This window comes from Molothrus ater, chromosome 32, assembly GCF_012460135.2.
Source record: "Molothrus ater isolate BHLD 08-10-18 breed brown headed cowbird chromosome 32, BPBGC_Mater_1.1, whole genome shotgun sequence".
Lineage (NCBI taxonomy): Eukaryota > Metazoa > Chordata > Aves > Passeriformes > Icteridae > Molothrus > Molothrus ater.
In genome coordinates this window covers 877,879-898,948 of record NC_071659.1, presented here as the reverse complement: position 1 = coordinate 898,948, position 21,070 = coordinate 877,879, and the positions used below count along the sequence as shown (strand labels likewise).

Sequence of the window (21,070 nt, the reverse complement as noted above, 5' to 3'; positions counted from 1 at the left end):
TCAGCCCCAGCCTCAGCCCAGGCTCAGGCTCAGCCCAGCCCCAGGCTCAGCCCAGGCTCAGCCCGGGCTCAGGCTCAGCCCAGGCTCAGGCTCAGCCCCAGCCTCAGCCCAGGCTCAGGCTCAGCCCGGGCTCAGGCTCAGCCCAGGCTCAGGCTCAGCCCCAGGCTCAGGCTCAGCCCCAGGCTCAGGCTCAGCCCAGCCTCAGCCCCAGGCTCAGCCCCAGGCTCAGACCAGGCTCAGCCCCAGGCTCAGCCCAGGCTCAGCCCCAGGCTCAGCCCCAGGCTCAGCCCCAGGCTCAGCCCCAGGCTCAGCCCAGCCCCAGGCTCAGCCCAGCCCCAGGCTCAGCCTCAGGCTCAGCCCAGGCTCAGCCTCAGCCCAGGCTCAGGCTCAGCCCAGGCTCAGCCTCAGGCTCAGGCTCAGCCCAGGCTCAGCCCCAGGCTCAGCCCAGGCTCAGCCCCAGGCTCAGCCCCAGGCTCAGCCCCAGGCTCAGCCCAGGCTCAGCCCCAGGCTCAGCCCAGGCTCAGCCCAGGCTCAGCCAGGTCCCCACTCTGTGGGCTCACTCCTGGGCCAGCTCTCTGGCTGCTGCTCTGCCACCCTGCAGCCACCCCCAGGGACACCTGCCCTCCTCAGGCCTCCAGCCCTGACCACATCCCCATCCCCCTCAGCCACACCAGATCCCATACTGAGCTTCCCAGGAGCCTCTGCCCCGCTGGCAATGCAGGGTGGCACAGCACAGCCTCCTGCCAGCCTGGAAGGCACAGAGCCCATCTGGTCAGGCTCTTGCCCTTTCCACCACTTCAGCTGATGGTTGGTAGGTTCCCAACTCAGTAGAAACAAATTCTAACCATCGAGAATAACCCTGATGGCAAAAAATAAAATAAATCATTATTTTAAATGTAAACGCGGTGTTCTATGCAATAGGGTTACAAATTGCAGCACTCGAATCCTTCTCTGGCTCCCACCAGCCCAGCTCCCTCCTCAATGCACAGATCTCCCCAAAACCAGAGATTTATCTGGGGAAACATCAATAGCCAAGCTTACTTCAATCCAGGGACTCATTTGGGGCAGGAGGGATCTGGCCATCAGGAGCCAGACACATTCACTGAAACATTCATCTTAAAACCAACACATCTAAGGAGCTCAAACTACAAGCAAGCAATTGGATAGCCAAGCACACAGTGGGGGCTAGTCCAGGGCTGGGCCCCAACCAAGGGCAGCAGAGCAGCAGCAGGGAGGAGCCTAATGGATGTGGGAAGTTCAGCTGGGAAGAGCTCAGCACAAGGCATGGCTTGTTGACATGCAGGAGCTGGCATGCACGGGCCCCGTGGACTAGCACACGCTAAGAACATGGGGAGGGAGAGAACTAACAACCAGGAGACTTCACAAAGGGCAGTGCTCCCTCTCTGTAAGGCTCTGGCCAAGAGCACGAGGAACTGTTTGCATCCCAGCACAGAACGTGAGCTCTCCAAGCAGGATGCACCTAAGCCAAACAGTTTTACACACAGCCTTATAGCAAGGGAACACTGTGAATACATCAGTGTGTATGTCTGTGTGTTACAAATATAGATACACACACATATATATATAAATATATATATACAGATACACACAGAGATAAAATCATGTACATGACATAAGTGGAGTCACATCACAGGAGCGGAGAAGTTTGCTCACCATTAGCAAATATCCTATGAAAGACTGTTGTAACAGAGCAGCCCGTGAGCGGGAAGTAAAACGAGATAAAGTCAATGAGTTGGTGAACAGCAAAGCACTTACATCCATAGAGACAGCTGGGTCAGAGTCAGGGCACACAGGGACAGGACTGAGCACCGGGCCCTGCCTCCAGCCACCTCTTCAAATAAATTTACCTAAGGAACATCAGGGCTTCTACCTGAGAACCAGACTGGGCAGGGGACACAAGGCATCTCTGACCAAGCAGAAGATCATGGCTGACTGAGACCAAGAAGCCAGAAATTCTGTTCCTCTGTGAGTGGCCTACAGTCCCACCCAACCCACCCCTTCAGCAGAGAATTCCCTTTCTCTAATCCCAGCAGCTTCTGGCCACAGATCTCAGCAGGAGAACCCACACTTACACACCTGGCCACCTGATGCCACAGCAGAGCTAATACCCATAAGAGTCCTGCCTCGTGGCCTGGAACTGAGGACAGACCCTGAGCAGACACAACTAAAACAGACTGAGGCTCAGGTCAGGTGTGGTGCAGCCAGGAGACACAGCAGCAATGCCTGGGGGCACAAGGGGGAAATCTGCACTGCACTCCACGAGCCTCCTCTGTGCTCCATCAAGGTCTCCCTCAGGAGATGCTGACACATTGCCATGTCTCAGGAGCACCAGAGGACACTGAGACCCTCCAGCCTGAGGCCTCCCTTCTGCTGGGGCACTCCCAGAGCTGCCCAAAAGGAATTTAATTCAAAGACATCACTTCTTTCCACCTGTGGATGGCTCTTACGCTGCCAGTGGGAATTCCAGGAACAGCTCCCGGCAATGCCAACAGGAGCAGCAGCAGCACCAGGCACCCTGTGTGAACACCCTGTGTGTACACCCTGTGTGTACACACTGTTCTTCCCACTCAGAGCAGCTGCAGATCCCCTTGTCAGCCAGCACAGACACCCACGGAGGCACCACTGTGCTGCACCTGGGCTCTGGGAACAGCACACAGGGCACAACTTGGACTTATCACAAGGAATGCTTTCATCTGACCACAGCTCCACAAAGCAGGTGGAACATTCCAGTCTCTGGGAATACCAGTGGCAAGTTTAAGAGCTGTAAGTGTCTTTCCTATCGTCATCACGAGTTCTCTGAAGCTCTCCACTCATTTGAAACATTCTCTTAATTCTATAAACTCTGCACTTTATGGAACTGGAGAATAAAACATTAGCAAATGAATGGATTATGGATGGCTTTTGCATTTAAGCATTATGCAAAATCTTTCCTCCTCCCCACTCCCTTTTTCTTGCACAGCTGACCCCCAGCACACAGATTCACACGTGAACAGAGAACCGGTGCCCAGTGCAGCCAGGGCACGTGCTCCTGCCTCTGAGGGAGCAGCAAGGAGCAAAGGCTGTTCCCACCCGGAACGAGTGTCACAGGAACACCATCAGGCATTTCCAAGGGGGTGCTGCCCTCCTGGCACGCCCTGCCCCAGCAGACAGCAGGATGTCCTGCAGTGCACACCAGCAGCTGCCTTAGCCAGGTTTTTGCCCCACATTCAGCAAGTATTCTCTTTGCCAAAGCCACAGGGAGAGGAACTTGGGGAGCAGCATCCAGCACAGTACTGGGGACAGCACCAAAGCACAGCTCATAGTGCACTGAATCCTTGTTCCCCATAAATCCACAGAAATCACTGTCCTGCTGCTTTAAGTAAACACAGGGAAGGGCTCAGATACCAGCCAGCTGTACAGAACGAGGACAGGAAGCAGCAAACATGAGCCTGGCATTGTCAGTGACCCTGGAGCAGCTGCTGTTCCAGGCCCCAGACTCAAACCCAGCCCATGTTGGCACTGCAGAGGCAGCAGTGCCAGGGAGAAAGGCTCAAGCTCCAACACAACCAGCACTCCTGGGGATGCAGCTTTGCCTTTTCTGGTTGGGTGGGCATTGCAGGAATAGGAATACATCCTGCAACACTGCCAGCTCCAATTCCAGCCTGCACTGGAGCCACAGCTTTCCCACCCGGAGGATTCCTCTTCTGACTACGAGCCCACTTGCAATCACTTCCTTTTTTATTTAGGAAAGGACCAGAATCTTTTAGATAAATTACTTCACTTCTGAATGTGAGGTGAGGCAGGCAGCCCACAGCTGTGGAGCAGAGGGGTCAGGAACAGCTGCACATGAGCACTGCAGCTGCAGCCACACTCCTGCAGCACATCCTGCAGCTGTAACAGCACAGACACTTCTCCTGGCACGAGCACACACACGTCCCTCCTGCTGCACCAGGCAGCAGCAAAGCTTTGTGAAACTGAAGGGAGCCAAGGTGCAACAGTGCTGAGGCCACCATGTGTACCCACAGCTGAAGAGCCACCTTCCTACACAGCCTGTGAACAGCAGCCCTGCAGCTGCACACCCTGGGAATGGCAGGTCTGAGGAGCTGCAGGATCTCCCTGTGGTGAAAGCCGTGGCTGCAATGCCAGCTCCATGGGTTTGCTTTTACAGACAGCACTGGCTGCCCTGCAGAAACATGGCAGCTGCGTGGTACCTTGAAACTAAACTAAAAAAGGGAATTTCTGGAGTACTCAAGTCTTCCCATCAGTCTGAATTGAATGCCAGGGAGTTTGCCAGCATACAGGTATTAGATGTCCTCACTCTTGGAAACCTCTCCCACTTGGACAAAGTCAGGAAAACACAATAAAGTCTGTGTGATGACATGATGACATCAGCTTGTGTCAAGAGCAAGTCCCCAAGTTTACAGGCAGGTCAGGAGCAGAGTGCTCCTTCTGCCACAACCCTGTCTCCCTGGTACAAGCACAAACCTGCTACCCCAGTTCAGGAACAACACAACAACACAGGAGTTCTTTGATGGGAAGAAAAGCCACAGGTCTGCAGCTGATGGAGAGGCTATTTCTGGATGACAGGTGATGCAGAACATCCTTCCCTGTACACTCCACATCAAAGCAGAACTGACACAGACAATAGCTCCAGGAAAGCAGAGACCTATTCCTCAGATTGAGAATACTTGCCGAAGTTGAACAACAGGTAGCAAAGCTGTCCCTTGAAAGGTCACATCAAGGTGTGAAATAATGCATCCTGACTGCAGACAGATTTTTAGAGACATGGGAATAGCAGGAAAAACCAGAGCATTCATGGATGCTCTGCACTGCCAGGGACATCACTGCTTACTTATGAAATAAAGCATTTTGGCACAGGGTGGCTGCTCCAGCAGGGCACGTGTGTGCCAAACAGGCTGAGGGCAGCTCAGCAGCCTGAAGGCAGGTCCATCATCCCATGGGATAATGGCATGCTGGATAAGCCACTCGTTGCTGCCAGTCTGTCCACTTTGTTATAAACATGGGCTGCTACAAGCAGCACTCTTGTGGCTTCATGAACACAGCTCCCAAAACTCCACAGTGCTGGGAGAAGAACTCTGTGTATCAACATGAAAATCCTGAACAGAGCAGATGAAAACACAGATTATGTGATTACAAAACCTCCAGGTTTCAGCATCATTTCCTGTGTCATCCCCTTGAGACAAAAAGCTAAAGAAGAGGCTAAAGAAGAGTCACTCCTGCACCTGGCAAGGGTCCAATCACGAGTGAATTGTGCTCCTAGTCTCTGGCACATCTGATGTGGAGGTGGAGAAGCACATGTACACACATGCCTATCGTGCCAGGGAGCCTGGAAAGGAGCGGGTGCCTTTCTCTGTTTGGACAGTCTCTGATAAGGCAGGGGCACCCTCAGCAAGCATTACCTGACCCGATTTTGATCAGTCCGTTGTGCTGGATGAAGATGGTGTCACAGGTCAGGTTGCCATGGATGATGGGAGGATCACAGGAGTGGAGGTAGCTGGAGATGCAGAACAGAGCACTGGTCAAGGCCTTGAACCCCTCCCTTCACACCCTCCCACGTCAAGAAACACCAGGAGAGAACAGGAGAGCAAAGGGCACATGCCAGGGATTTACAGCAGCTGGGAGATACAATTCCATGACTGTACATCAGCCTCTGGCTGAGAAGCAGGAACAAACAGGAATTGTCTCTAATGAATCTCCACAACATGGCAGAAGGGAAGAGAAATCTTTCTCCTATCAGTTCCCAAGAAACTCAGGGTACCAGAGGTAAAGACATGATTTCATCCAACCCAGTACTGCTGAGTGGATTCTAAAAGGGTTACAATTTTATTTTTATACCAAAAATATCAGAGCCTTAGTCTGTCCCTACTCAAAGGGGCACTTAATGCTATACACACACAACTGGGCATGTTTGTCAGCAGGCACAAATAAAGCTTTTCAATGCTGGGTCCCAGGTACACTCTGGTTTTGCATCTCACTCTGCTTGGGTTTATGTTAGCAGCTAGCACAGTCAGCTCCCAGAAGCCAAGTGGCACCAGAGTTTCCTCTATGGAGCGCAAGCCATGCTCTGTCATACAGGCTATTGTTTTTCTAAGGTTCTAATTAGCTACTCACCAACTCTAGCCCAGGTGGAAAAGAGTTTTTAAAACCCACACCACATTCTACTCAGCTGTATTGCACTAAGATGGCTGCACAAGAGCTGCACCATCAAGAAATGCACACACACATCTAACAACACCATGCCTCAATATCCATGAATCCAGTGCCTGCAACAGGCCTGCAGCCTGCCAGCACTGTGGAAGTTTTTCTAAGCCCCCTCACATGGAACTTGAATTCCCTGTTATCTTTGCAACATCCTCCTGACCAAGGAGAAACTCAGATTATAAAGCTGGGTACTCTGGAGACCTCCCTAACACTTGACTGCCACATCAGTCCCAATGGCTGGGACCTCAAGGTCAGTGCCCCACGTACCTGAGAGCAGAGAGGATCTGGGTACACCACCGCTTCCATGCCTGCAGATACAAGAGGAAAAGGAGAAAATCATCCACAAGGAGCTAATCAGCTAATCTGTAGTTCTGTGATTCACAGCCCACTCGTAGGAAGCAATACCCGCTCCAGCTTTTACTCAGTGCAGGTGTAAGGAATCAGTACTCCTACGGTCAGCTTGTTTCTACATACTCCCATTGGTCCAGAAACACACCTGTCCTTCAGTCTCCCGTGTACAGACACCTTCCCCCCTCCCTGTGAGGGCCCTGGACAGGGCCATGCCTGTCACACCACACCTGAGAAGCTGCAGAGCTGCTGGCAGTACAGCACCCAGCACAGAACTGCTGTCCCAGGGAGCCTGCAGCTGCCCTCGGTTACAGGGACACAGGGCAGCTGCAGCAATGTGTCATCACCAGCTCTCACTGGGATCCTCTGCCGAAAGGGCCTTCCAGGGGCTGATGGCTCTAAAGAGTTATGGTCACACAGAAAACAAGAGTTACCTTTTCATTCATAGTTTTGTGGTTTTTCTTTGTCTTCTTCAAGAACTGTTTCAAGCTCCCTGAAGACATGTACTCAGTGATGAAGATCACCTGTGGGGCAGCAGGACACGTTACCCTCCACCTTGTTAATTACCTAACAATGAGAACCCAACAGCCTGATGGCTGCACTTACCCTGGCCTTGTTCTCTTTGACATCAGCCCAGTATTTGTGGAACTTCACAATGTTGAGATGATCCAGCTGAATCAAGTTGTCAAACACTGCTTTAACTTTTTCCTTAACATCAGAAAGACAAAAACATGTCCTCTCAGAGACCACACCAAATATCCTTCTTTCTTCTTGGGTCTTGGTCCCCTCAAACACTAACATATATGTCAAGCCCCTATGCTAAGAACAGGCAGGATCCCATTTCCTTCTGCTCTGCATCTCACAGAGTGTGGTTTGATTGCCAAGTCTAAACGAACACAAGGGCTCATGGAAATAGCACAACAGTCTTCCAGGACATTTCCTATACAGGCCAGGCTTAAGGCAAATTTGCTACACTTGGACAGCACAGCATTCCAAACCCAGCCAATAATCAACACAAAAAGTATCCATAATCCCACCCCAGGGCAGGGTATGCTCCTCACATCCTGTTGGGAGACACATCAACTCACTTCCTGAAGCTTGAAGTTCTTCCTCTCAGAAAACTGAACTTCATTCCAGACAACCTCCACGCCTTCCTCAGTATCCATGGCCAGGTAGGCACTGTCAATGCCCGGGACATTGCGCTGGTTCACCTGCAGGGAAGGGTGGAGACACCTGTGAGCATCTGTGAGCCTCACCTCACCACTGCCATGCAGCACTCACCGTAAAATCATCAACTCTGCTCATTAACTTTAAATTAAATGAGAATTCCAGGACAGGATCTGCACATGTATCTTGGAGCAGAGCATATCCCAAACATGAGTCACTGCAGAGCACGTGAGCAGCAAGTCCTGAGCACACTGGTGGGAAAATCTCGTGTGCACAAACTGTGTTGCAGCAAAGCTGCCTTCCACCAACAATATATTAGATTTTCATGGTTCAGGACACCTGCAGCTCATTCCACCACAAAAAAAACACTCCAATCCTACAAAAGGGATACAGAAATGTCTCAGTAACTCAGATACAACTTTGTGAAGGAATCCTCTCAAAGGTGATGACAGCTGAAACTCAATCAAAGCAGAGAGGAACAAGGGGAAAGCTGAAGCTTCAGAGGTGGAAACCTGTTGTGTTGTGTCTGTATAGGTTGGACTGTTCTGTTCCCCCTATCATGCAACGGATCTGCCCTGGTTCTCCCTTCCCTCCTTTATGCTGCCAGTTATCCCAACTCCTCCCCAGTTGCCTTGGAGATTATTGTACCCTTTCTCAAACCCCTCCTCGGTGCCCTGTCCGTCACTCGGCGCTCCCACCCTTCTCTCCAGAACTCTCTAGAAACTTCCAGCTAGAGCATCGAGTGATTGGCTCAGGGGCCGGGGCCCCACCCTCAAGTTGTCCCCATTGGGGTTTTCCCTAAGTCAATCTTTTGTATCCCACTCCCCTCTGAAACCCTATTGGTCCAAGGACTGACTCCTCCCCTGTGTCCCTCCCTCCTTATAAGCTGTTGCAACCCCTCCCTCGCTCTTCAGTTGTCGGTTTCCCCTGGGACCCAATAAACCTGGATTCACCACAGCTGGAGAGCGCTCTCTGATTTCTGCTGACTGTAGCCATCAGCCAAGCCACGTCCTGCCACAAGGTAGCACTGCTGTCAGGGCACAGAGCGCTTGCCTTAGGTGTGTCCCGAACCAGGGGGATCAGGATAGTGCCCCCGTACTGCCGGCGGTGCTGGCCAGCCAGCCGGGATGTCCCAGAAGGACAATCAACCTTTCTCCAGCTGGACCGCGTCAGAAACAATGACACCACTAGAGTAATTTCTTTAGTTAATAATTGCAAACATTGACCCAGCACAAGTACATCTACACTGAATATTAAAGACACAGATGAGTGCTCAGAAAGCAGTGAGGGGACAGGATTGAGAGTTTGGAGCCCAGCACAAGAATGGCAAGGGCTGGGAGGACATAAGGCTGAAAGAGCTTCAGAGATCAGAGGTGAACCCTGCTCCCAGCAGCAAAGCTTTCTGTAACACTGTTCTTCTTCAGATATGTAGCAGCATTCAAAGGTGAAATGGTCTCTTTCATCCAGCATCCATGGCATTTACCGTAATGCCTTTGCCAGGCAATTTCACAGGCACAGGTGTCATCACCTTTCAGAGGATTCCTTCACAAAGTTGTATCTGAGTTACTGAGACATTTCTGTATCCCTTTTGTATTGCTGGAGTGGTTTTTTTTTGTGGTGGAATGAGCACTCACAGTCATGGTGGACATCCCACTCCAGCAGGCAACGTGCAGTGACAGAACTGGATTCAAAGCACTCAGAGAGGATAAGAAGGTAGAAATCACCTTTTAATTGTCAACCAGCAGTCATTACTGTTCCCACCTGCTGACCACACACCAGGAATCACTTCACAGATCCATAGCACAACCTGAGTTGCAAGAGACTCCCAAGGACCACTGCAGTGCAGCTTCTGGTCCTGCACAGGAAAGCCCCAAGAATCCCACCCTGTGTCTAACAGCACTGTCCCAACACCCCCTCAACTCAGACAGGGCTGGTGCTGATAATCAGGCCTGGCAGCTTCCAGCTGATGCAGTTTTCCCCCTGAGGTAACCGTTAACACAGATTTGCTTGGCAAATCCAGACTCATCTTCTATCACCTCCAAAACATTTCAGAGCTCCTCCTTCTCATATTGTGTCACCTTCTCCTCCCTCACTAGGGACCCCATCAGCATCCTATTGCTGGAAACTTCTCACCTTATATAACAGCTCCCTCAAAAATCCCTTCTCCCTTGGCAGCCACTTTCACATGATCAAATTTACCCAATTCCATCATTCCAGCTGAGTTACTCTATCCCATTCTACTCCCTCCATAGCCTGACCACACAGAGGGACAGGCCACCAACACAGGTGGGATTCTTTATCATCTCCCAAGGGACTCTGAAGAGGCCCAATGACATTTAATACTCTGGCACTGCAGGTGACACTGCAGGGACAAAGGGTGCCAAGCACAGTAAAAGCAGAGTGATACAGACTTCTCTGGCAACTCAGCAGTAAATGAGAATGACACAAGCAGCTAGCTGCAAGGCGTGGCACGGGCAGGAATAGGGGTAGAGGCCATAATTACACAAGGAGAGCCTGAGCTAGAGGACAGCTATGGAAAATCATCACAGGAGGTGACAGCCCAGTATGAACCACCCCACTTCCTTCCACTTGAGCTGCCTACATAACTGAGGGGAGAAAGGACTGAGATTTGGTTTAGGAAGGTGTTCATATTGATCCTAAAAACTTGATTTTTTTAAATGTATATATATGTATATAAACACACTGATACCAACAGGCCAGGCCTGTTCTCTTTCATCATTAAAGAAAGCTGAAGGAATAAAAATAATTAAGGATAGAAGACTTATTCCTTCAAATTTTAGAATAACTAATATCTTGGGGATGACAACAGCATAAAATCACCCAGCACAATAACTAAAGCTGAATGGCAAAAGGCTTTAACTTCAGGGAAGGTTAAAGAAGCCCAAGGCAGCAGAAAGGCAGGTGTGTGTGGGCAGTGCAAGGACAAGGTGACAGCCACCACACTGACACCCAGTGCCCCTGCATCCCTTCGGATTCTCCTTCTTCATCCCACCCAATGTGTTCATTGCTCACAGGAACACCTAAATGATGGAGTCCAACAGTAAAGGCCCTCTACTCAAAGGCATCCAGCTTTACTGGATTGAGTAAATCCTCAGGTACCAGCAACTGCTGAAAATCTGCCCCAGGAATGCAGCTGGGGCTGTGGACCTGTCACATCTCCCACTTGTGGCCAAGCTCCCCGAGCACAAATGATTTCCATGACTCATAGGCAATATCCCAGAGCACCAGATATGACTCAGGACACCAAACCCAGCTGACATCACCGATGGCAATTCTGTTCCTCAGGAGATTCAACAGCTTGGGGAGAAGAGCAAAAGGGGAAAAACGCAGACAGACAACTGAAAGGCAACAGCAGCCTCCTCCTGCCCGCCAAATCCCTACTGCACATCCCTTCCCATGCTCGGCAAAGCAGAATCCTGAACCCTCGTGAAAGCACTGAGACAATTTATTACTCTGGTGTTTGTCCCAGAGCAGGCAGCTTCTACACTCTGAGGGAGGAAGTGAGCTGAACCCAGCTTAGCCCCAATTTCTGCAGCACAGCACAGGAAGCAGCTCTGCACTACACAAGTACAAACACAGCTCTGAGTCCACGAAAGCAAAAGGCAAGGAAACTCAATGAGAATTTCAAGTACTTAAAGGAGTATGGGTGAAGTGGCACAGTAGCTCTAAGGGGGAAAAAGCCTGGAAGTTAAATTTCCCTTTGGAAAGTTATTCCATTGTCCAATGCATATTTTTTCTATAGCTCTCAAACACCTGTGCATCTGCTGCTGAAAGAGCACAGACTTTTGGAGAGACATTCTGTAGTTCACATGATGTGTCAATTAAACAAAAAATAACAACAGCCTAAATCACAAGTCACAGTGATGATTTACAATCTAGGGATAAAAGGTATAAAAGCTGGGGAAAAGTCCACAATAACTAGAGTATCAGTACAGAATGGACTTGCACATTGAAAAAGAGCTGGGGAGAGGCAGCACACCAAGGCTTCCCTCTCACAAGAACCCCCAGACCTGGTTCAGAGCAGCATGAATATGTCACCCAGTTTCCCTGGCCACTTGTTTAAGCCAGAGAAAGGTGAAAGCTCTGTCCAACCACCTGGGAAATGGTTGGGACTAGAGATAAGAGACCCCCAGAGCCAGCAGCTGGGCCATGAGGAGCTCAACTTCTCTTTGAGCTGTGGGGAAACTAAAAGCAGCAAATTTACCAACAGAAATTGAACAAAAAGGGCTCTCCGGGATCTGAGGCTAATCCAGAATGCAACACAATAAAGAATGCCAGGTCCACTGCAGGCAAAGGGAAAAGAAATCCAACAAAGCAAAGAAACAATGCTACTTCATGTTTTAATTAAACTGACACGTTGGCCTTGGCAATTAGTCATGGTAGTGAAAAGCTGAAAGGCTTTAATTCAACAAGAAAATTAAAATAACCAGTTTTAACAGCAATTTAACAGCAGCAAGGAGAGGAAGATATTGATTATTACCTTGGCTGTACAGACACATCATGCAGCAACTAAACTGTAAGGAAAAGACAATCTGACCATCAGCAATTCAGCAATTGGTTCTTCCAGACATGCTGCAACAAGTAACAGGACCAAACTCATCAGCAGGAAGTTAGTCTGTTAACCCAAGGCACACACCTGGACCGTTTAAAGACAGAGCTGAAAGTCCTCCATGTGCTGAAGCTCTCCCTCACTCCTGCCTTCACTGGCCTGGCCTCAAACCCAGGCCAAAGCTGACACTGTGAGTCCCTGTCACCTGCCATGGTCCTGCTCTGTGCTGGCCTGCACAGCTGAGCCCTGCTGGGAGCCAGGACACCCTGCCTGGAGCCCTCCTGCCAGCCAGGGCTGCATCTGCTCTAAGGAAAGGGACAAGTTTGGAACCCCTGCACGGTGCCACCCTGCCTGTGCCACACCACCATTCCACAGCCTGTCACACAGTGCCCATCCAGCCTCTCCAAAAGCACTCTGACAATTCTGGCTAAACACCACACTGCAGGACAGACCTAACTACAAATTCCCACCAGGAAACTCCCCAGGCAGTAGATCAGCAGTTTACAAAAGCACAGAAGTATGACAGGAGTCAAGATACTTTGAACAGAAACAGCACTCCTCTGGATGCAGTCACTGCAGCCTCAGATCACCCAGTCCAGCTACTCCCCAGCACTGCCAAGGCCACCACTAACCCACCCTGCACAGTGCCACATCCACACAGCTTTTAAATTCCTGCAGGGATGGGGACTGCACCCCTGCCCTGGTCAGCCTGTGCCAAGGCTGGTCATAGCTTTAGGAAGGAGTTTTCCTTAATACCCACCCTGAGCCTGCCCTGGCCCAGCCTGAGGCCATTTCCCCCTGTCCTGTCCCTGTTCCCTGGGAGCAGAGCCCGACCCCCCCTGGCTGTGCCCTCCTGGCAGGGACTTGTGCAGAGCCACAAGGGCCCCCTGAGCCTCCTTTGCTCCAGGCTGAGCCCCTGCCCAGCTCCCTCAGCCCCTGCTGGGGCTCCATTCCCTGCCCAGCTCCCTCAGCCCCTGCTGGGGCTCCATTCCCTGCCCAGCTCCCTCAGCCCCTGCTGGGGCTCCATTCCCTGCCCAGCTCCCTCAGCCCCTGCTGGGGCTCCATTCCCTGCCCAGCTCCCTCAGCCCCTGCTGGGGCTCCATTCCCTGCCCAGCTCCCTCAGCCCCTGCTGGGGCTCCATTCCCTGCCCAGCTCCCTCAGCCCCTGCTGGGGCTCCATTCCCTGCCCAGCTCCCTCAGCCCCTGCTGGGGCTCCATTCCCTGCCCAGCTCCCTCAGCCCCTGCTGGGGCTCCATTCCCTGCCCAGCTCCCTCAGCCCCTCCTGGGGCTCCATTCCCTGCCCAGCTCCCTCAGCCCCTCCTGGGGCTCCATTCCCTTCTCTGGACACTCTCCAGCCCCTCAATGTCTCTCTTGCTGGGAGGGGCCCAGAGCTGCCCCCAGGATCTGAGGTGCAGCCCCATCAGTGTCAAGTATCCCAGAGGGAAAGAGGCATCATTCCACCCATTTAATGGATACCAGAAATGAATAGGAATTGCAAGACCAAAGGGAGGAGTGCTCAGTTTCACTCGGTGCTTCAAAACAAACAAGGAATCCAGTGGAGTCCAAGAGCTCAGTCACACTGAGCTGGTCTGTGGCAGGAGGAAGAGGCAATGATTCCTCATCCCTAACTCCCAAAGGGAAACAGAAACAGCACAGCAAAATAAACAAGGGAGTGTGGAAGAAACCCCAATATCTGTGAATAAGCCCATTCAGACAGTTCATCAGGAAGGTTCTGGTAACTGCACTGGGAATGAGTGCCAGCAGTGTGACACTCCAAGGAGAGAGGGAAAACCAGACAGGACAAACTCCATGTGAGCTACTCCCAGTCTGTATAGCCCATCCTATTCTCCTGTGATACTTTCACTTGGCAGAGAGACCTTCAAATCACTGCAGGTAACTCTGAACAGCATCAATCAGGCAGGAGGGGTTGCAAGATCAGTACTCTGAACAGAAAATGCCATAAAAATTGGTATACTGTGGAAGTACCAGTCTTGGGACCAATCCCTGAAGCCACATGAAACACTAATGAAAAGTTATTATTTCATGTTTTCTGATAATACTGGAGAAAGCAGGCAATGAGGTGAGCAAACATCACATTTTAAACAGGACCATGAACACCTGATCTTGACACACATCTATAAATGGCAAAGCTGACTGGCATTAAGGTGTCAGAAGTAAAAATGGCTGCAAGGTGAGATTATCAGTAATTTTTAAATGGAATAAGAGTATTTGGGTACACTATTGATGGGATGCTTGAGGGAACTTCCAAAAGTACACAAAAAGGACAATCAAGGCAAGTGTCAAGGCAAGCCCTTAGGCCTGTCACCATCACCTGTACTGTCTTTTTGGTAAACTCTTTTTCAAACTATTTTCCGTGCCAATGTGCTTCTCAATCTCTGTGTATGTGCACAGGCAAGCACACACATCTGCAAGCAACCTTCACACCAGATGAACCAGAGTTGGGACAAGAGCTCTTGGGGTTGGATTCTGCAGAGAAAGAGGGCCTGGGAGGGAAGTACCAGACACCTGAAATGGGATTTTTCCCGAACATTGGTAAAGAGAAACAGGATACAGCTGTCCTGCCATCCATGTCACCATGGATGCCTGAAGAGCACCATGGGATGCTGAAGAGCACCACAGGATGCCTGAAGAGCACCACGGGATGGCTTGAAGGTCACCATGGGATGCCTGAAGAGCACCATGGGATGCTGAAGAGCACCACAGGATGCCTGAAGAGCACCACAGGATGCCAGAAGAGCACCACGGGATGGCTTGAAGGTCACCATGGGATGCCTGAAGAGCACCATGGGATGCTGAAGAGCACCATGGGATGCCTGAAGAGCACCACGGGATGCCTGAAGAGCACCACGGGATGCCTGAAGAGCACCACGGGATGCCTGAAGAGCACCACGGGATGCTGAAGAGCACCACGGGATGGCTTGAAGGTCACCATGGGATGCCTGAAGAGCACCACGGGATGCCTGAAGAGCACCATGGGATGCCTGAAGAGCACCACGGGATGCTGAAGAGCACCACGGGATGCTGAAGAGCACCACGGGATGGCTTGAAGGTCACCATGGGATGCCTGAAGAGCACCATGGGATGCCAAAGATCACCACGCTTTCATGGCTAACCCAGGTCTGGCTGTGCCTCTGCCTATCAGGATCTGCCAGGCACCTCCCTGCAGGCAGGATCAGGAGTCAGAGCCAGCACACAGCCTTCCTCTCCCCTGTGCTGGCCCAGCAGGAAGCCTCTCCCCAGTCAGCCCCAGCTCCACCAAAGCTGTGGCAGCTGTCAGGACACCACGATGGCTGCCTGGGCTTCCCAGGACAGAGGGCTGCGCAGGGAAGGCTTTGCTGCTGCTGCAGACCACGGCATTTTTAGAACAGCTCTGTAAGGAATGCAGAGGGAACTCCACGGCTCAGCTGCAGGCAGCCTGTGACCGTGTTCACAGGGGTCTGAGGATGAGGGAAGAGACAAGGACCTGACTCCATGTTTCAGAAGGCTTGATTTATTATTTTATGATATCTATTACATTAAAACTATACTAAAAGAATAGAAGAAAGGATTTCATCAGAAGGCTAGCTAAGAATAGAATTAGCAAGAATGATAACAAAGGTTTGTGGCTCCGCTCTCTGTCTGAGCCAGCTGGGCTGTGATTGGCCATTAATTACAAACATCTAAGATGGGCCAATCCCAGATGCACCTGTTGCATTCCACAGCAGCAGATAATCAATGTTTACATTTTGTTCCTGAGGCCTCTCAGCTTCTCAGGAGGAAAAATCCTAAGGAAAGGATTTTTCATAAAAGATGTCTGCAACAGCAGCCCAGCCCCTGCAGCCTCCCAGGAGCTCTGGAGAGCTACAGAGCAGCCAGCCCTGCTCCAGCCACTGCCAGCTGTCCTGTGAGCACGGACACAACGGGGCTGTGACAAATGCTCAACCCCCTCAGCCCCCTGAAGCGCCCCTCAGCTCATTCTGGCACTTCCCAAGGGCTCATTTCTTTCAGGAAGCCCCCACATGAGCCAATAAAAATGTTAAAAGGCTTCACAAACTCCCTTCTTCTTAATACCTTCCCTGTGGTCAAGGAATGCTATAAAAACTACAGCATGGCATTAGTTTTCTGCATCAACTGGAAAAAAAATAGACCCATTGTCAAAGCCTGTCAGGGAGCTGGCAGCCCTCTAAGTGACAGCTTGCTTGGAGGACTGGTGCTTATCTTTTATCTTTTACTACCTCAGCAAGTTTCTTTCCAGTCACAACAGAGACTGAGAAAAATCAGGCTCCAGCATCCCAGAATCCAAACACTCAGTCTGTTAGGATTTTTTCTCCAAGAATCCTGCACTCTGTCCCCTTGAAGAAATGTAAATCCAGAGGTACAAAAGTCACCAACTGCCTTCAAATGAAAAATTAATCAAGCACCTGAGACTCCCCCTAGAAGGGAGAAGACATCAAAGAGATAAAGATGCAGCAGACCCAGTGTTTCAGCTCCTGTCTGAGTTCAGGTCCTCATGAGTCACAGCTCTTTTCTTAACATTGGATAGTTCCAGCACAGATTGAGAGCATCTGGAAGCCTGAGCACTGAAATCCAGCTGTAACATCCAGCCATCAGCAGCTGAGGAGTGCCAATCCAAATGACAGACAGATCTTCCATAGAAAAAAAGAGAACCAAACTCATGGCAGTGTGCTGCCTAAATGAATTTTTTAACTTCCAGTGTCCACTGAAGATCAGCAAGACTGGACTCACATGCATAGGTGCACAGTGTCTCAAACTCTGCTCCCTGAGCTCTGCTCCTGAGCTGACAGCCAGGCCCACAGGGAACTCAGCCCATCACACGGTCACAGTCTGCACGCCACCCTAAGGGAAGCTGAGAAGGGTGAAAGCTGCAGCTTTCATCCCAGGGTGAAAACCCCAGACAGAAAAAACAACAATTACTCAACGTGGCAACCACTGCATGCACAGCCACACTGACACATGAGACATGTGCCCAGAGATAAGGCAGGAAGGAACATCTTGATCTCAGCAGCCACTGAAGTGGGGCAGAACATGGAAGGTGCAGCAGGGGAAAGTCCGGCAGCTGATCCGCAAGCGAGTCAGTAACACATGAGCCACAGAGCAACCGTCAGCCACAAGGTCACCCTTGGCTATCAGGAACTGAAACGTCCCCTTCAGCCAGCCCAAAAGTCCCCCTCAACACTCCAGAGTCCGTGGGACAGGTGCCCAGCCCCTGTGCAGGACAGCACAGGACAAGTTTCCAGATGATGGACAGGACACGAGCAGGGCTGCAAGAACTGCACACTTGTCACAGACATCTTTTATGAAAAATCTTTTCTTTAGGATTTTTCCTCCTGAGAAGCTGAGAGGCCTCAGGAACAAAATGTAAACAATGGTTATCTGCTGCTGTGGAATGCAACAGGTGCATCTGGGATTGGCTCATGTTGGTTTGTTTGTAATTAATGGCCAATCACAGCTGGCTCGGACTCTCTGACCGAGACAGAAGCTTTGTTATCATTCTTGCTAATTCTATTCTTAGCTTAGCTAGCCTTCTGGTGAAACCTTTTCTTCTATTCTTTTAGTATAGTTTTAATGTAATAGATATCATAAAACAATAAATCAAGCCTTCTGAAACATAAGAGTGAACAGTCTCATCTCTTCCCTCATCCAAGAACCCCTGTGAACACTGTCACACACTGTGTTCTCCCACTGCTCGTGAGCAGCCTGGCACATTCTCTGGGAAAAGGTAAAGGTATTTAGGCACAGATCAGTGCTCAGTCTCCCATTTTCTGCCTCTTCTGCTCCAAGTGCCAGGCTGAGGCGTGCAGCAGCACTGGATGAGAGCAGCACCACCCTGAGCAGGCTGTGCCTCGTAAGGAGCCCCCAGAACAGGCAGCCAGGCCCAGGCCTCTGCCCTCCTCACCCTGACAGACCCTGAAAAGGGGACCTGCTTGTGCCCACACACACGTGACACAGACTCCTTCTCTCCAAAGTACACTACAAAGATGTCAACAAAGTACTTCTTATAAAGCCTTGGCTCACACAGTCACACGGTGTTCTCCTCCCCAGAACACGCACAGAGAGAAACTTGGTCAAGAGGCAGCCCTGACACACAGCAAACCCAAGAACATGGCCATCTAGGAGGGGCTGAGCCTCTCCTACCCACACGAGCTTGCCAAGCCAAACGCCATAAGGCTGGGCTGAAAATAAAGACTCTGCTGCAGCAGTGCACAGCTCTTCCTGCAGTCATGTGTCATCCACGGAGCTTCCAGCAGGGACAGCAGGCACGGAGCTCTCAGTTTCAGGAGGCTAAACCTGACCTGCTAATGTGGTGCTGCAATCCTGCTCCATTAGGAAGTTTCTATTCCTAGGAGGCACAGCAGATAATTCTCGAGATACTTGGACAACCCAAGAAAAGCAAGCTATGCATGCATGCTGCCTGCAAGAAGGAAATGGAAATGTCCTGTCACAGCAGGGCAGCAGAAACAGAGGGGTTGGGATTCCAGGGAGAGCAAGCACAAGCGAGCCAGGTGAGCACAGGCTGGGAGACCCCACCAGCCCTGTGACCACCCCGCCCTCACCCTGTGCTTCAGCCACGGGACAAGACGCTCTGTAAAGCCTCACCTGTGCGCTGGTCAGGAGAGAAACCAGGGATGTGGGCACAATTCCAGAGCCAGATTCAGCTCTGGGAGGAAAGCAGCACAGTCCACAACACTGCAGGAACCACAGGTACTTCCCCATGTTCCACAAAAAATGGAATTTGGGGAACACAAGCATTTTCTATCTTGTTAAAAAGGGTTCCTGATTAAAAATGTCACAGAAGCATTTGATTTTATTAAAACTACTCTGAACTTTCATGGGAATTACACTCTTTGCACTACAGAAGCTCCCTGTTTATAGGATGAATTATAATCAATGAACTCAACACTCAATCCTTTTTTATGAGTGAAATTTAAGCAGGAATATCTGAAATTTAAGCAGGAATAGAATACAGAAGAGCCAGCTGGAAGGGACCTCCACAGATTTTCTGGTTCCACTGTTCAACCCAATCAGGGCTCACCCATGTCACAGCATGCTGGGCATTGTCCAAATGCCTCAAACACGGACAAGCCTGGGGCACCGAGCTCCTCTCTGGTAAGCCTGGGGCAGGTGTGACCCTCTCGTAAGGAAATGCTCCCTCTTGTCCAGCCTGAGCCTCCCCAGATGAAGCTTGGAGCCGTTCCCTGGTGTCCTGCCCTGGATCCCAGGGAGAATACCTACAGAGGGAGCATCCCCTCTCATGAACATCTGGCTCTGCTGTGGGGCTCTGTGCCGTCCCACGCTGCTCCCGCCTGGGCCAGGTTTGCCCTCTCGATGCAGGGCACATGCTCGCTCCAGCCGAGCTGCTGCCACCCAGCACCCGGTCCCTGTGGTCCCTTTCTGCAGGGCTGCGCTCCGCCCGCTCCTGTTCCCCGCAGCGTTTCCCCTTGTGAGCCGGTGTGTTTCCGTTAGCGGACACGGTTCGGTCCCGCTCGGTCCCGCTCCCCTCCCCGAGCCCGGCGCAGCCCCGAGGGTGTGGCCGTCCCGGGGCGTGGCCAGAGCGAGACACAGCCAATGGAAGCCGCCGGCGGTGATGTAACGCTCCGCGCCGCTTGCCATTGGCTGGCGAGGCCGACCCGCGGGCCCCGCCCCGCGGTGCCCCGGGACCGGCCCTGGTTCTGGTCCCGGTCCCGGTCCCGGTTCCGGACGGGGCGCGGGCGCTAGCGAGGGCCCGAGGCCGCTTTCCCCGAATCGGGAGCAGAGGCCCGGACGTGCGGGGCCGGCACGGCCAGCACGGGCCGTCCTGGCCCCCGCCACCGTTCCGGGACCGGCGGCGCGGGCACCGTCCCACCGAGAGCTGCTCGTTCCGGTAAGCAGGCACCGACATCCCCGGCGCACAGCCAGCCTGCCCCTCCCTGCACTGTCTGCACAGCTCCACCTCTGCTGCAGCGAGTGCATCGCTCATGGATGGTAAAACTATCTTAAAAAAAAAAAAAAAAAAAAAAAAAAAAAAAAAAAAAAAAAAAAAAACACACCTATCTTTAAAAAAAAAATTAAAAAAAAAAGCGAGGCCCTTACATTTCAATTTCAAAACCTATACCCGGAGCACGGCACTGGGAGCAAGCAGGAAAGGATGTCACACATAGGAAGTACCAGAGCAGAGGCAGAACACGCTGTCTCAGTCATGTGTGTGCACCCATTCCTCTCCAGATTATCATGTCTCATTGTTTCCACGGTGCCAGCTCATCCCACATCCAGCAGAACACTGCTATAATAAAAGATCGGGATTGCATCAGTGGGAAAAGGTCGGCAAACGCTTTTTCCACAGAGTAACTCCATCTCCCAGAGAGCGGTAGTGAGTAAGAGCCTGTTAACACACTGCACAGACAGGAATAACCAGTGTGGACTGAGGAAAGATGGCACTCTGCTCTGGGACACTCAGCAAAGCTGTTACACCAAATAAACTCCAGGTTAGGACATCTGCAGTGCCAGTTTGCTCCAGAGAGCAGATCAGCCCAAATGATTATGACAGCAAAGAGAGTCTGCTGTCATGCAGCTCAGGCAACAAAAGCCTCTCCACAAGCTGGGGGCTGAGTGAGACACAAACTCACATGTGAAATCCAGAGACACAGCAGGATTTCACTGCAGGGTTAGCTGCAGCTGAGGCTGCTCCCAGTCAGACACACGTCTGTGCTGAGTGAAGGCTCCAGCAGCAGCAGCAGCCCCGAGCTCACCCAGATCACCCAACAAA

At 51.5% G+C, this 21,070-nt stretch overlaps 1 protein-coding gene across 2 annotated transcripts in view; it reads right to left on the bottom strand.

Annotated features, from left to right (window-relative positions):
- The window catches only part of NRBP1 (nuclear receptor binding protein 1), a 34,954-nt gene that overhangs the window by 11,923 nt on the left and 1,961 nt on the right, over window positions 1-21,070 (bottom strand). The window contains exons 3-8 of one of the 2 annotated variants that reach the window (XM_036405215.2): window positions 7,659-7,781; window positions 7,177-7,278; window positions 7,005-7,094; window positions 6,490-6,530; window positions 5,421-5,515; window positions 1,675-1,698 (exon numbers count right to left, since the gene is read on the bottom strand). In XM_036405215.2, coding sequence (XP_036261108.1) covers window positions 1,675-1,698; window positions 5,421-5,515; window positions 6,490-6,530; window positions 7,005-7,094; window positions 7,177-7,278; window positions 7,659-7,781 — 475 coding nt within the window. The remainder of the gene's footprint in view (window positions 1-1,674; window positions 1,699-5,420; window positions 5,516-6,489; window positions 6,531-7,004; window positions 7,095-7,176; window positions 7,279-7,658; window positions 7,782-21,070) is intronic. The other variant, XM_036405216.2, reaches the window with a different exon arrangement.